This window comes from Mustelus asterias, chromosome 25 (genome assembly GCF_964213995.1).
Source record: "Mustelus asterias chromosome 25, sMusAst1.hap1.1, whole genome shotgun sequence".
NCBI lineage: Eukaryota > Metazoa > Chordata > Chondrichthyes > Carcharhiniformes > Triakidae > Mustelus > Mustelus asterias.
Genome location: NC_135825.1, coordinates 15,950,538 through 15,965,744, shown reverse-complemented (window position 1 = coordinate 15,965,744; position 15,207 = coordinate 15,950,538). Strand labels below are relative to the sequence as shown.

General features: G+C 44.1%; 1 protein-coding gene across 9 annotated transcripts in view; it reads left to right on the top strand.

The window, feature by feature from the left end:
- Nucleotides 1–15,207, top strand: part of LOC144511825 (plasma membrane calcium-transporting ATPase 1-like) — a 269,405-nt gene that overhangs the window by 233,369 nt on the left and 20,829 nt on the right. For all 9 annotated transcript variants that reach the window (XM_078242189.1, XM_078242188.1, XM_078242186.1 and 6 more), the window contains 3 exons: nt 5,001–5,192; nt 6,858–7,071; nt 12,437–12,648. In XM_078242189.1, coding sequence (XP_078098315.1) covers nt 5,001–5,192; nt 6,858–7,071; nt 12,437–12,648 — 618 coding nt within the window. The remainder of the gene's footprint in view (nt 1–5,000; nt 5,193–6,857; nt 7,072–12,436; nt 12,649–15,207) is intronic.

Here is a 15,207-nt window from a genome sequence, read left to right as displayed (position 1 = left end):
AGTCCCCCTGACATTAAGAGGCAATTTAGCATGACCAATCCACCTAACCTGCACATCTTTGGGCTGTGGGAGGAAACTGGAGCACCCGGAGGAAACCCACGCAAACACGGGGAGAACGTGCAAACTCCACACAGACAGCGACCCAAGCCAGGAACCGAACCCGGATCCCTGGCGCTGTGAGGCAGCAGTGCTAACCACTGTGCCACCCTGCCGCCCTGGAGTAGGTGGGGAATCTTTTGTGGTGTGCATAGGCACACGGGTTTAGCATCCTCTCTCGGTGTGATCTTGTATGTTTATGTCAGGCACCCCTGTCCTATGAAGAGTTTCGGGAACTTGGAACCAGGACCTTGTTGGTTGACCTCATCAATTTTATGTGGAGGATTAAGTTCAACACAGGATTTGCAGCTGAGTAGTGAACAGTCGTGGTTGTGGACTACAAACAGGGGTCTCTTGGAATCTTTTATCCTTGTACGTCAGTGCTGACTGAAGGTTGCCTTTCACTGGGAGCTTCTTGCCTTTTGTTCTGCATGCTTGTTTTGTGGCTACCACCAGCCATGGTTCTCCTTCTGACAGAACCGTAACACTGACTCCCATGTTCAATTTAATGTTTGTGAGAGAACCATTAACTGTAATGTCTGTTAAACCAATATAAAAATCCTCGTCCAAGAAGCTTGGCTGTTTGTCCTATTCTTGTGTAGTCTCGCTGTCATGAATCATCTTTGGGGCTTCTGTGCGTTTAGCTGTTTTGGCCTTGCACAATTTGTTGAAGAGTCCAATTCTGAACATCGAAGGTTTTGGGCTGAAATTGCAGGGCATTGATCTCGACTGTGGGGGCGCTTTGTTCCACAGTACCAGCATATTCGTTCTACTGATCAGTTAGGGTGCGGCTTCCCTTGGCCTGGAGTGTTCCTGTTTCTGGCTGTTCAACTAACTGAACTGTGGGTTTTCCTTTGTACTTATTCATCTTAAAATGGACATGTGCTGCACCCGAGTTCAGATTATCTAACAGCCTGGATAGTTTTTTTGAGGGTTGGATCTTCCTTTGCTTGCAGTACCTCTAAGAGTGTGTTGTCTGTAGTTACTGCGACTATTCTATCCCTGATAAATTCAGATTTTGGGTCTCCATATTGACACTCTTGAGTCATCCTGTACAGATTATTGATGAACAAGTCAGCAGGTTCTCCTAGCTGGACGCGATTATTAAATTTATCCTATTCGAGGAGTCTTGGGTTAAGATAGTCATTGAATGGTTTTAGTGCTTCAGACTTAGCAGATTCGTTGATTCCTTGTCTCGCAATAATGTCGTCCACTATTGGGCCTACTGAATAAAGCAGTGTGTTAATTTGTTGAGCTTCTGTCTTTTTATCCTGACCTAAAGCAGTCGTGAATCGAAGGAATCTTTTTCTCCAAAGTCCCCAATTATGCGATTGAGCGGGCTATGGACAAGTCCAAATTGATCTGGAAGAGTGGATTTCTGATCATCGTTTATGTTGATCGTATGTTCAGCTTTAAGCAGTTGCTGAAATTCACGATTAGAACGCCATTCATTTGAAGGCCGCATTTGCCGGTTTTGGTGAGCTCGCTCTGAAGTGGGACTCGTGCTCAGCCTTTGAACCAATTTAACCAATGGCTGCATGGATCCTCTAGCTATTGACTTTGCCATTTCAGTGCTATGCTATAGGGCTGTGAAAGCGGAGAATCTTGGCCCTTATCTGTCCTTGAAGGTGATTCTTTAGTCACAATTCTTTGGAACTAATTATTTTCTTCGACCCTTTTCAGAGTGAGCTTGGACAGCTCGTATTCAGGTGCCAAGTTGGGGATCTGTTTTTTTTTCTGACAGAGCTTTTAAACAGCAATTTCTGACCACTGAACTAATTAAAAATGTTGTAGCACTTGCTCTATCCTGGCATTTAAAACCTTTAGCTCAGCCCTGCGACATCTGCTGACTCTGCACTCAGAGAACTGAAGCTGGACTTCCAAGAGATCCCATAGATTCTTCTGCAGTGAGGAATTTCAAATTTCTGCGTTCAGCTTCCAAGCCTTTCTCTGGTGCTTTTCCATGGCGTTGATTCCTCTGTACGTCTGCTTCACGAGCTTCGCTTCAGGTCAATGTGCTGTTTCAAATTTTTCTTCGCCCTTGCAGAATTTTGGTTTCTCTCTGCATTTATTGTGGTTTGGGATTTTTCTATTTACTGACACCATGTCATAGGGTGTTGTAACCATTCAGTAGGCCTCGGTGAAAGTCTCCGTGGCCTTAGGTAGGTTAACTGTGTGTATTTATTACCAACAAGAATTATGTGCATATATACAGTAAAGAATTTAAGCTAGGAGCTATCTCTGTGCTTGCTTGTGTGCACAACTCTGTCCAGCACTAGATTGACCCCTAGATCCAGGTCATGTGTTCCCTTTGCATCACTGCATGGCTGCTACTGTACTCGGGGTCCATGTTAGCTCTATGGCCGAAAACCTACCACCTCGCCCGAGCCGGAATCGGGGCGCGTGAGGTTCCCAGAACGGAAATCTCCATTGGCCTCGGGCAGGATTTTACGATCTCACCCGAGCAAGGCCGTAAAATCCCACCCTACATGTGCCAGAGCCTTGAACGACACCAGATGATCACTGGTTCAAGATGATTAATAAAATGTCCAAGAGCAACATTTAGTTAGAATGTGGAATTGGCTGCATGAGGCAGTTTCAGTTGTGACTCAAAAGGGAATTGGATAAGTGGGAAGAAAGAGAACTTGGCAGGTTTCAGGGAAAGGGCAGGGATATGGGACTACAAGGTTGCTCTTGGAGAGAGAGCCAGCAGGAACAGACGGGCTGAACACCCTCCTCCAATGCTATATTTATCTGGTTTGCATTAGTAAATATGTTTTCTCTATAAACTTCAACTTGTCCTGCACAATCTTTGACCAATACAGGACTTTAGGAATCTGAGGTCTACAGTTAAATGTTGTGATAACTGTTGCTGTGAAACTGTGTGGGGGAAAGAGTGGATGTAACACTTGCAAATCAAACATCAAGGTGGCAACTATTTTACTGTGTGCTGTTTCTAGGTGTATGATTCAGAAATCCTTCCCAGGATTGGCCAGCAAATCCAGTGATGTCCCAGAGAGCATTTTTTTGGATTCCTTCAGCACTGTTTTTCCAGATAGGTGTCCCAATCATTGAAACCTTGCATTTGATGTGCAAGCATGTTTGCTTTGTGCCCTGTGGTGAAAAAACTTCTACAAATTAAATCACCGCCACCCCTACTCAGTCCATTTTAACATCTTGGGCAGCATGGTGGCACAGTGGTTAGCACTGCTGCCTCATGGCGCCAGAGACCCAGGTTCAAATCTGGCCTCGGGTGACTGTATGAAGTTTGCATGTTCTCCCTGTGTCTGTGTGGGTTTCCTCCAGGTGCTCTGATTTCCCCCACACTCCAAAGGGTTAGGTTGATTGGCCATGCTAAATTGACCCTTAGTGTCAGGGGATCTAGCAGGGTAAATAAATGGGGTTACGGGGATAGGGCCTGTTGTCGGGATTGTTGTCTGTGCTGATGAGATGGCCAAATGGCCTCCTCTTGCACTGTAAGGATTCTATGATTCTATCTTGAGGTGATCTCCTCTTAGGCTTATATTAATATAGCCACTTGAGCCAGCTGTTGGAGGCAGATGCAAGAGTCTGCTGTCTCTACCTTGTTTAATTTTCTCTTGCCCAGGCCCTCTTGCTGACGCCTGGCTGATAAAGTGGTATTTGTGAGTGTGAACCCCCTGTTGCAGTGCTGGTTCTAAATGTCTCCCAGACGCTGTAATGTACTGTGCTGTGTGAACAAAACTTGTAATGTTTATTTCTGTGAAAAGTCAGCCTCCAGAATAGTGCTGCAGCGACGCCTGTTCGTCTCGCCCTGCATGTGCAGCGCACCGGAATATTTCCTGTGATTATAGCAATGATCTTGGCATTATTAACTCCCATTCCAACGCTGCCAGGCTGCGACAGACGGAATTAAATACTGGTGCCCGCTGCCACCTACAGGTGCTATATAGCGACAAATGGTTTACAGAGGTTGAATTTATTCCTGTTTTCATTCAAACTTGAGTCGGCTTTCTTGAGCAGTACAGCTGTGTCTTTTTTCTGGTGCACGAAGAGCCGTTTTCATATTTGGTCTTGATTGGCAGTTATGCATAATGGAGATGGAGTATGTGGCAAGCAAGGCTTCATGCCAGAGGGATGAAATCACAAAATTACTCTAACATGAAAGGAGGATTGAACTTGAACCCCAGTTTTTTTTTCTTAAAAATTAATCTTTGCAGGTTATTTCTATATTATTGCTATTTCTATCGTTCGGCCATTTAGAGCTTCTGCAACCAATCTTGCCCCATCACTTGCAAGGGGAGGTAATGGCCGAGTGGTAATATTGCTAGACCATTAATCCAGAAACTCAGCTAATGTTCTGGGGACCCGGGTTCAAATCCCACCACAGCACTTGGTGGAATTTGAATTCAATAAAAAAAAATCTGGAATTAAGAATCTACTGATGACCATGAAACCATTGTCAATTGTCATAAAAGCCCATCTGGTTCACTAATGTCCTTTTAGGGAAGGAAATCTGCCGTCCTTATCTGGTCTGGCCTACATGTGACTCCAGAGCCACGGCAATGACTCTCAACTGTCCTTGGGCGACTAGGGATGGGCAACAAATGCTGGCCAGCCAGCGATGCCCATCTCCCAAGAATGAATATAACACAAGTTCCTAATTTGGGTCCTGTTGCTTCTTCTACTGTCTTAAACAAAAATGCAACCTGTCACTAACGTTGTAATAAGATTTTCTAGTTATCATACTGCTGTTTGGGAGACTGCACGTTTCCTACAGCTGTGACATTTCAAAACATTTCCAAAGTGCTTAATTAGTCACAATGTCCTTTTAAGATGTTCTGGGTTCAAGAAAGATGCCACATCAATACAACTGCGTCTATTAGATTGAATCTCTGACCCTCTCTTTGCTTTAATCTCTAAAGGGCATTGCAGGAACAGATGTGGCAAAGGAAGCCTCGGACATCATCCTGACAGACGATAACTTTACCAGTATTGTTAAAGCAGTGATGTGGGGCCGCAACGTCTACGATAGCATCTCCAAATTTCTGCAGTTCCAGTTGACAGTAAATGTAGTTGCAGTCATTGTTGCATTTACTGGTGCCTGCATCACCCAGGTATACTTTTTCGGGAGTCATACTATGTTGAGTGAAATGTATCTTTCCTTCCTCTTTCAACTCTCTCTACTGTTGTATGTGGGCCGCACTGTGGCACAGTGGTTAACACTGCTGCCTCACAGCACCAGGGACCCGGGTTCAATTCCAGCCGTGGGTCACTGTCTGTTTGGAGGTTGCACCTTCTCCCCATATCTGCGTGCGTTCACCCCAGAACTCAGGTTTTCTCCCACATTCCAAAGATGTCCAAGTTAGCTGGATTAGCCATGCTAAATTGTCCCTTGGTGTCTAAAAGATGTGCAGGTTAGATGGATTAGCCATGCTAAATTGTCCCTTGGTGTCCAAAAGATGTGCAGGTTAGATGGATTAGCCATGCTAAATTGTCCTTTGGTGTCTAAAAGATGTGCAGGTTAAGGGGATTAGCCGTGGTAAATGTATGGCTTTACAGGGATAGGGTGGAGGAGAGGGCCTGGGTGGATGGAGAGTTGGTGCCAACTCGAAGGGCTGAATGGCCTCATTCTGCACTGTTGGGATTCTATGGTTATATATCTTTGCTCTAATTTAAATGTTTGATGTGCACTCTGCATTTACCGACTTTCCCCCGTGTCTGGTTTTCATGATCAGGGTGGTACCGTTTTAGCATTGTTGGATTTCCATCATTAAGTCCCTAAATGCACCTTTTTTGCTGGTTAACTGTATTGTCAAAGTGGCAATCTCATTGCTTGTAATAGTGTCGGAGGATTACAAGGATCAGAAAAAAATCTGCAAAAATAGCAATAATTAATGAGACAGTAGCAAGTCAGCAGAAACACGGTAGATGCGCTTTTCTGTACCTTGTGTGAGCACGTCAAGAGACAGAGTTCATTAAGTTACGGTAGAAATCTTAAGCCCGAGATGTAGAAAATATTTTCAAAGAAATTCATATTTGCTGTCAACTGGGCCAGGTTTTAGAGCGAAGGGAAAAAGGTGAATGTCCTTTTGCTGATCCTGTTGGAAATGACAGGATCAGCAATGAGGCTATCGTGAGAACAGGCGTTTTAATTATAAATTCTGCTGACACTGCACCTTGTCGTGACATGGCATTTCGAGGGAGTTCCTGATGTAAACCTCCAGTTTGGTTAAGGGATAGAATAGCTGAGCTCTGCAGGCAACCACAATCAATGAGTTAGAGTTAGTTCTAGAGTAATGCTGGCTCTGTTCTTAGTCAAGAAAAGACAGGCAAGAAAGGGTAAAACTGAACAGATTTCAAGTGACCTTGGTGAATAAAATGTGGGCGGCACAGTGGTTAAGCACTGCTGCCTCACAGAACCAGGGACCTGGGTTCAATTCCGGCCTTGGGTGACTCTGTGTGGAGTTTGCAAATCCTCTGTGTCTGCATGGGTTTCCTCTGGGTGCTCTGATTTCCTCCCACTCTCCAAAGATGTGCAGGTTAGGTGGATTAGCCATGATAAATACTTAGGGTGATGGGATAGGGCAGGAGGGGAGGGCCTGGGTCAGATGCTCTTTCGGCGAGTCAGTACAGCCTCGATGGCCAGATGGCCTCTTTCTGCACTGTAGGGATTCTATGATGTAGATTGTTTTTGCATTTGTGACATAGGAAACAACATTTACTCAAACCACTGACAAAAGCTGGTGGATTTAATTCTATCCTTTTCAATTCTAAACCAGGATTCTCCACTCAAAGCTGTTCAGATGCTCTGGGTGAATCTGATCATGGACACATTTGCTTCCTTGGCCCTGGCAACTGAACCACCAACAGAATCTCTTCTGCTTCGCAAGCCTTACGGCAGGAATAAGCCACTAATCTCCCGGACAATGATGAAGAACATTCTGGGTCATGGAGTTTATCAGCTCACTATTATCTTCACACTTCTCTTTGCAGGTCTGTGGAACCATTTGTACGTTTGGTTTCTTGCATTTCATTTCCGCTGCAGTGCTGAACTTCAGTAAAGCAATTAACGTGGTGCCATGCACATATCCTGAGGGAAGTGGTTATTTCTTCTCGAAAGGCCACTCTCCTGAATGATAAAGCTTCAATGTACACGGCTTCTCGTTCATTGCTGTTCAATCCTGTTTACCAATCTGGAAGCAAAAATCAATGACTGCCGTTAAATTTTAATTCAAAATCTTCATTTGTGTTGCCAGAAGCTTGGACGTTGTCATGAAGTATAATCCCAAGTAATTCAGTAAAAGCCATTTTTTCCTATCATTTGCTCCAGTGGTATTACCATTGCTCAATGCCCCACTATCAACATCCCGGGGGCTACCATTGAACTCTACTGGTCACACAAATGCTGTAGCTACAAGAGAGCAGATCAGAGGCTGGGATACCTGCAGAGTGTAGTTCACCATTGATGAGGCACAGGTCAGGAATGTGATGGAAAACTCTCCCCTTGCCTGGATGGGTACAGCTCCATCAACACTCGGGAAGCTCGACTTCATCCAAGACAAAACATCCCACTTGATTGACACCCTATCCACCACATTCAACATTCACTCTCTCCACCAGCGATGCACAGTGTGTACCATCTACAAGATGCACTGCAGCAAGGCTCCTTCGACAGCACTTTCCAAACCCGTGACCTCTACCATCTAGAAGGACAAGGGCAATAAATGCAGGGAAACACCACCACCTACTAGTTACCTCCAAACCCCACACCATCCATGATTTGGAAATGTGTCGTTGTTCCTTCACTGTTGCTGGACCAAAATCTTGGAACTTCCTCCCTATCAGCACTGTGGGTTCACCTACACCAATTAAGACTGCAGTGGATCAAGAAGGCAGCTCACCAGCAACTTGAGGGAAATGGGGATGGGTAATAAACAGCATCCTATAAAGGAATAAATAAACTATTAAATATGAATTGTTCCCAGTGCAGGCAGCCAGGTCAAACTTAATGCAGCACTCCGCATGTATTTATGTCAACTCTGAACATTAACAAAGGTCATATTCCACAATTGTAGAGACCACAACCATTGCTCAAACTTAAACCAAATCAGCCAATGTCATTTCCAGCCTTGAAAGTAAATTAAGATAGCAATTGTGGAGTGAGACAAGTAAAATGTGCAGTTACAATGCAAACAAAATAGCAATTCAGGTGGGTAGAATAGTAGACTTGTGGCCAGTGTCAGCACTGATATGGATTCCATCATGAACATTTTAACCTTTCCAATCAAGTACAGTAATAGGAATGGAAACTAAGTCAAACTGACTAGGCTACATCCATATATACATAATTGGGGAGGTGATGGCCTCGTGGTGTTATCGCTAGACTATTAATCCAGAAACGTAGCTAATGTTCTGGGGACCCGGGTTCGAATCCTACCACAGCAGATGGTGGAATTTGAATTCAATAAAAAATATCTGGAATTAAGAATCTACTGATGACCATGAAACCATTGTCGATTGTTACAAAAACCCATCTGGTTCACTAATGTCCTTTTAGGGAAGGAAATCTGTCGCCCTTACCTGGTCTGGCCTACATGTGACCCCAGAGCCACAGCAATGTGGTTGACTCTCAACTGCCCTCTGAAATGGCCCAGCCAAGGGCAACTAGGGATGGGCAATAAATGCTGGCCAGCCAGCGATGTCCATGTCCCATGAATGAATAAAAAATATATATATCTATCATAACCCATTTGGCATGCTGCACTCGATTTTTGGGTCTCGAGTCCCTGAAAAGATACCTTGGCCTTTGGAATAGGTGCATTGAATGTGCACTAGAATTAAGCTAAGGCTTAGAAAAGGGATCAATTATGAAAACTGGTTGCAAAATCTTGGCTCGTACTCGTCAAAACAGAGCCAAACCATTTAGAAATGAAATAATGAAGCATTTTCTTTATGGTATAATGGTGGTCTCTGCCAAAAGATTGTGCATGCTCGGTCAGTTACATTTGTTCAACATAATGAATGATGGACTTTTGTTGTGTGACAAGGGATATCAAAGTTAAGGTAGAGGTCAGTCATGATCTAATTAGGGGAGGCGGTGGCCTAGTGGTATCATCGCGAGACTATTAATCCAGAAATTCAGCTAATGTTCTGGAGACCTGAGTTCCAATCCCACCATGGCAGACGATAGAATTTGAATTCAATAAAAAAATGTCTGGAATTAAGAATCTACTGATGGCCATGAAACCATTGTCGATTGTCAGAAAAACCCATCTGGTTCACTAATGTCCTTTAGAGAAAGAAACCACCCGCCTTACCTGGCCATGTGATTCCAGAGCCACAGCAATGTGGTTGACTCACAACAAACCTTTGAACAAGGGCAACTAGGGATGGGCAATAAATGCTGGTCAGTAAGTGATGCCCATGTCCCACGAATGAATAAAACAAAATGACAGAATAAACTTGAGGGTAGAATGGCCTCTTGTTCCTATGTAGTGTTTTATATTGAGCCATGAGATGAGAGGTTTAGGGAGGTAATTGCAGCTGTTGGGAACTAGAGAGCTGAAGGCATGGCTGCCAGCAGTGGGGCAAAGGGAGTGTGAAGTGTGCAAGATATGGCGGAATATTGAGTTTTCGGAACATTTCCAGACTGGTGGTGGTTTATGAGAGTTGGGGAGAGTGGAAGTCTGTGTATGTCAGTAAGAGCAGGGGTAATGAATGAGAGCAACTTGGTACGAGTTAGGATTAGGCCAGCAGAGCTTTGGGTTAGCTTAAATTGATGAAGATTTGAGCGTGGGAGGCTGGTCGGGTGGGCAAGGGAATAGTTGAATCTGGAGCTGACCGAGATGGATGAAGCTTTTGCCAGCAGAAGCCCGATATTAGCAAAGATGGATGTCATTTTTTATTTCATGGCTGAGAGCTTGTCCGATCAGAGGGTCAGCAAGGGCTCCGTGGTTACGAATAGTCTGGTTTAAACAGAAATAGTGATCGTCGAGTGGTAGAATCAGTGGCGAGTGTATATAGTTTATGGAGTGAACCGAAAGCACTAGCTTTGCCCATCCATACTTGAAACGTTGGCGATGTAGAAAATAGGAGCAGGGGTGGGCCATTCAGCCCTACCAGCCTGCTCTGCTATTCATTCTGATCATGGTTGATCATCCAACTCAATAGCCTGATCCTGCCTCCACACACATCCTTTAATCCCCTTCACCCTAAATCTGACTCCTTCTTGAAAACATGCAATGTTACATCCTCGACTGCTTTCTGTGGTAGCAAATTCCACAGGCTCTCTGGGTGAAGCAATTTCTCCTCCTCTATCTTAAAAGGACTTGATCAATTTTTTTTTAAAAGGGTGGCATGGACTACTTGGGCTGAAGGGCCTTTTCCCATGCTGCAAACCTCTATGACTTTATAATTTGCTCAGGTTTCAAACATCAATGAGGGAATCTGTTTGTGATGGTTGTTGAGGATTGACTGAGGAGAACTTGACCAATAATCCACAATGTGATCAGTGCGTACTTTTAGAAACAGCATTTTGCATTTTTCCAGTTTGTGTTTGCTGATTTATTTCCCTCTGTTTTTCTCCCCTTTTCCCAGACCATAAATTAATTTGTACTTCCTGAGAAACCTTTACCAGGGTTGAGTAATTGTACTCGCCTGAAGTTAATTTCCTCTCCCGCTCCCATGTTGAGAAAAATGCCCTAGTCTTGGTGCTGCTTACAACCCTGGAACCACGTGCTGGCACTGCATCATTGCCGTATTTCTCATGGTCTGTTGTCACCATGTGATCTCGACAATGATTTTCTCTATCAATATGTCACAAAGCCAAGTTAATTGGGTGGCTGTTAAATCTTTTTTTTCAAAGGTTGACGAGGTCAAGGACAGTCAGCTATTTAAAAACTCCTGGAAGTTTTACTGGAAGGACAGGATGTGACAAGGCGAATGCAGACAAGGCTAGCCAGCTTCACTTGAATTTAAGTTTCCAATAGTTAATCTGAAGGTGGCATTGGCTGGTCACTGACCTCAAATCGAGTTGGTGTCACCTAATTGCAACAAAAGTTTAGTGATCAACTTGAAAGGAGAAAACTACCCATATCAGTTTAAGGGAAAAGTATGTGCACTTCAATGAAAAGTGTTACTGATCATTAAATTGCCAGTGATTTGAATTTAATTACTGCAGGTTATGAATAAGCTTAGAAAATAGTTGTAATGGCCAGGTCTGGGCATGATGTACTGCAAATTAATGTTTTTATCGCAAGGGACTTTTTTATTGCCGTTCTTAATATTACCACTGATAGAAATCTCTCCATCAACCACAATTAGACATATAAACCTTGTATAAAGGTTATGGCGGCATTTGCTGGACTTACCAGCATTGCATCAGCTGGACGATTAATTAGGAATGGTCAGTATTAATGACCATATCCCAAAAGCAGAACCGCAACGTTAAAACTAAGGCCAGAACCATAATCAAAAAGTTGTAAAATAATGAAACAAACTTGATACGCTTGAACAACGTGAGGATAAAAAGTTTTTCGTTATTGTGTTTGACAGCACGGCGGTACAGTGGTTAGCACTGCTGCCTCACATTGCCAGGACCTGGGTTCGATTCTGGCCTTGGGTCACTGTGTGGAGTTTGCACATTCTCCCCGTGTCTGCATAGATTTCCTTCAGGTTTCCACCCACACTCCAAAGATATGCGGGTGAGATTGATTGGCCATGATAAATTGACCCTTGGTGTCAGAGGGACCAGCAGGGTAAATACGTGGGGTTACGGGGAGAGGGCCTGGGTGGAATTGATGTTGGTGCAGACTTGATAGGCTGAATGGCCTCCTTCTGCACTGTAGGAATTCTATGATTCTATCGTATGCTTGACTTTTATTCTATTAAGTAATCGATTTTATTGAACAATGTGAGGGTAAAAAGTTTTTTTTATTGCCTTTTATTCTGTTAACGAATCTGATTTTACCTGAGGTATTCTTGTCTGCATTGAAGTGGAAATGGAATTTCACTTGATTATTGGGTGCAAATTTTGGTTAACTGACGGCTGCTCCTTAATAAATTCTTTCTAATCTTTGATAAAACTGATTTTCATAGCTCTGAAATGTTTAAGGGGGCCTGGTCATGTTAAGTGAACTCATTTCTGACCAAGCAAAGTTCAAACTGAAGAAAGTCCATGGAGACTGGGCTCCATGCAACAAGATTTTAGTGGTCAACTTGAAAGGAGAAAACTACCCATATCAGTTTAAGGGAAAAGTATGTGCACTTCAATGAAAAGTGTTACTGATCATTAAATTGCCAGTGTTTTGAACGTCGGACTGACATTGCAAGTTGTTAATCTGCAAGCATCTTTTCCCAGGTGAGAAGTTTTTTGACATTGACAGCGGGAGGAATGCTCCACTCCATGCTCCTTCCTCGGAACATTACACCATTGTGTTCAACACCTTCGTCATGATGCAGCTTTTCAACGAGATCAATGCTCGCAAAATTCACGGGGAGCGGAACGTGTTTGAAGCAATTTTCCGGAATCCCATCTTTTGCAGTATTATTGTGGGCACTTTCCTAATTCAGGTAGGGCCGTTTTTCTAGTTGTATATTTGTTTTTCTTTCTTAATGGGGGGTTTAATTTTCAGCTCCCTTGCAAACCCATTCTGTGGGGAGTGAGTGGGCATTTAAGCGGGTGAAATAAGACGAGCAATGCTGACCTTCCACCCTCTGTTTAATTTGCCGCCTTAGGGGTGGCACAGTGGTTAACACTGCTGCCTCAACAGCGCCAGGGAGCCTGGTTCGATTCCCGGCTTGGGTCACTGTCTGTGCACGTTCTCCCTATGTCTATGTGGGTTTCCTCCGGGTGCTCCGGTTTTCTCCCACAGTCCAAAAGACATGCTGTTTACGTGCGTTGGCCATGCTAAATTCTCCCTCAGTGTACCCGAACAGCTGCCAGAGTGTGACGACCTGGGGATTTTCACAACTTCATTGCAGTGTTGATGCAAGCCTATTTATGACTAATAAATAAACTTTACAGTGATGTTGTGACCCTGGACTCATAATCCAAAGGGTTCAGATCCCATCGTGGCTGCTTGCAGAATTTGAAAACATGCAGTTGAATGCTGGTCTCAGTAATAGAATCATAGAAGTATCAGCACAGGAAAAGACCCTTCGGCCCATCGTGTCAGCACCAGTCACCAACAAACTATCTAACTATTGCAATTCCATTTTCCAGCACCTCGTGTGCCTTGGCATCGCAAGTGCACTTCTAAATGCATCTTAAATGTCATGAGAGTCTCTGCTTTCACCACCCTCTCAGGCAGAGAGTTCCAGACTCCAGGCGGCATGGTAGCACAGTGGTTAGCACTGCTGCTTCACAGCTCCAGGGACCTGGGTTCGATTCCCGGCTTGGGTCACTGTCTGTGTGGAGTTTGCACATTCTCCTCGTGTCTGCGTGGGTTTCCTCCGGGTGCTCCGGTTTCCTCCCACAGTCCAAAGATGTGCAGGTTAGGTTGATTGGCCATGCTAAAATTGCCCTTAGTGTCCTGAGATGCGTAGGTTAGAGGGATTAGTGGGTAAAATGTAGGGCCTGGGTGGGATTGTGGTCGGTGCAGACTCGATGGGCCGAATGGCCTCTTTCTGTGCTGTAGGGTTTCTATGATTTCTATGATTCTATGACCACCCTTTGAGTGAAACTGTTTTTCCTCACACCCACGCTAAACCTGCTATCCTTCACCTTAAATCTATGCTCCCTCATCATTGATCCCTCCCCAAGGAGAAAAGTTTCTTCTGGTCTGCTGTATCCATACTCTACCTAGTAATGGTAACCATGGAACTATCATTGTTGTAAAAACCCATCTGACTCATTGTGACCCATGGGGAAAGAAATCTGCCATCCTTGCATGATCTGGCAAACATGTGACTCCAGATACACAGCTCTTAACTGCCCTGTAAAGTAGGCAAGCATGGCATTCCGTTCTAGGGCAATTGGGAATGGGCAACACATAATAACTTCATCTCATGAAAAAAAATTTAAAATCTCATGTCAAAGTACAAAGTATAGATCACATGCCATTCTGTCTGAAGGTACATGGTCGATTAAGGCTTAATACAGCGCGAGTTGCTTTCCCTCTGACTGGTTGAGAGGTGTTGGCTTCTCATCTAACACCCATTTTTGAGCAAATTATTCTTGGGGATAAAGAGATGGTATCGCTCAGTTCTAAAACTAAATGTGAAGGACTTGTTCGGTCAGTTTGTTGAAGGCATGGGGGCGAATTTTCCCATTCCACCCGCCACGGGAATTGGAGCGGACAAGGGGTGGTCCATGGAAAGGTCTGTTGACTTCGGGCGGGATTTTCCAGTTTTGGGGGGAGCACGGCTGGAAAACCCCACCCATGGAGTATTTCCTTAAACTGTATGTGACCTCTCTGTAGCAATATAATTGTTACATTTTCAATAGCAAATGCAAGCTGTTGTGCCCACTGCAATATGGCAGAGAACGCAGTGCACATGGTTTGCATTAGGAAGCACATTTTGTGCCCGTGGCAACAGGCAGATATGTATGTCGTGATGAACTTGATGCTTTTCTGCCCAGTGAAGTTTTGCTCACTTTACAATTAGTAGAAACTTAGATTATTGACTATAATTTTGTATTGAGAGTGGGAAATGTTCTTGTGTAGAACAGCAGACTTTTACAAGTATTGACCTTTTAATCTGGCCTCATTTAATCTCTTCCTGTTTACCTTAAGCATTTGGCAGACATCAGAGCGGTTCATTAAATCTAAGTTTCCCATGAACAACTACTGAAAAGTGCGACAGGGCCTGGACATCAAATTAATCATTTGTTATTTTGAATTACTAATGTAAGAATTGTCCGTCTTCAAGCTGGTCGGTACTTGCCAGAAAAAGAGTGTGAACTTTTGGAAAGAAAGTCACTCCCATCTTTTATAAAAGTTTATTTATTAGTGTCACAAATAGGCTTACACTGCAATGAAGTTACTGTGGAAAATCCCCCAGTCGCCACACTCTGGTGCCTGTTCGGGTACACTGAGGGAGAATTTAGCACGGCCAATGCACCTAACCAGCACGTCTTTCAGACTGTGGGAGGAAACGGAGCACCCGGAGGAAACCCACGGGGAGACC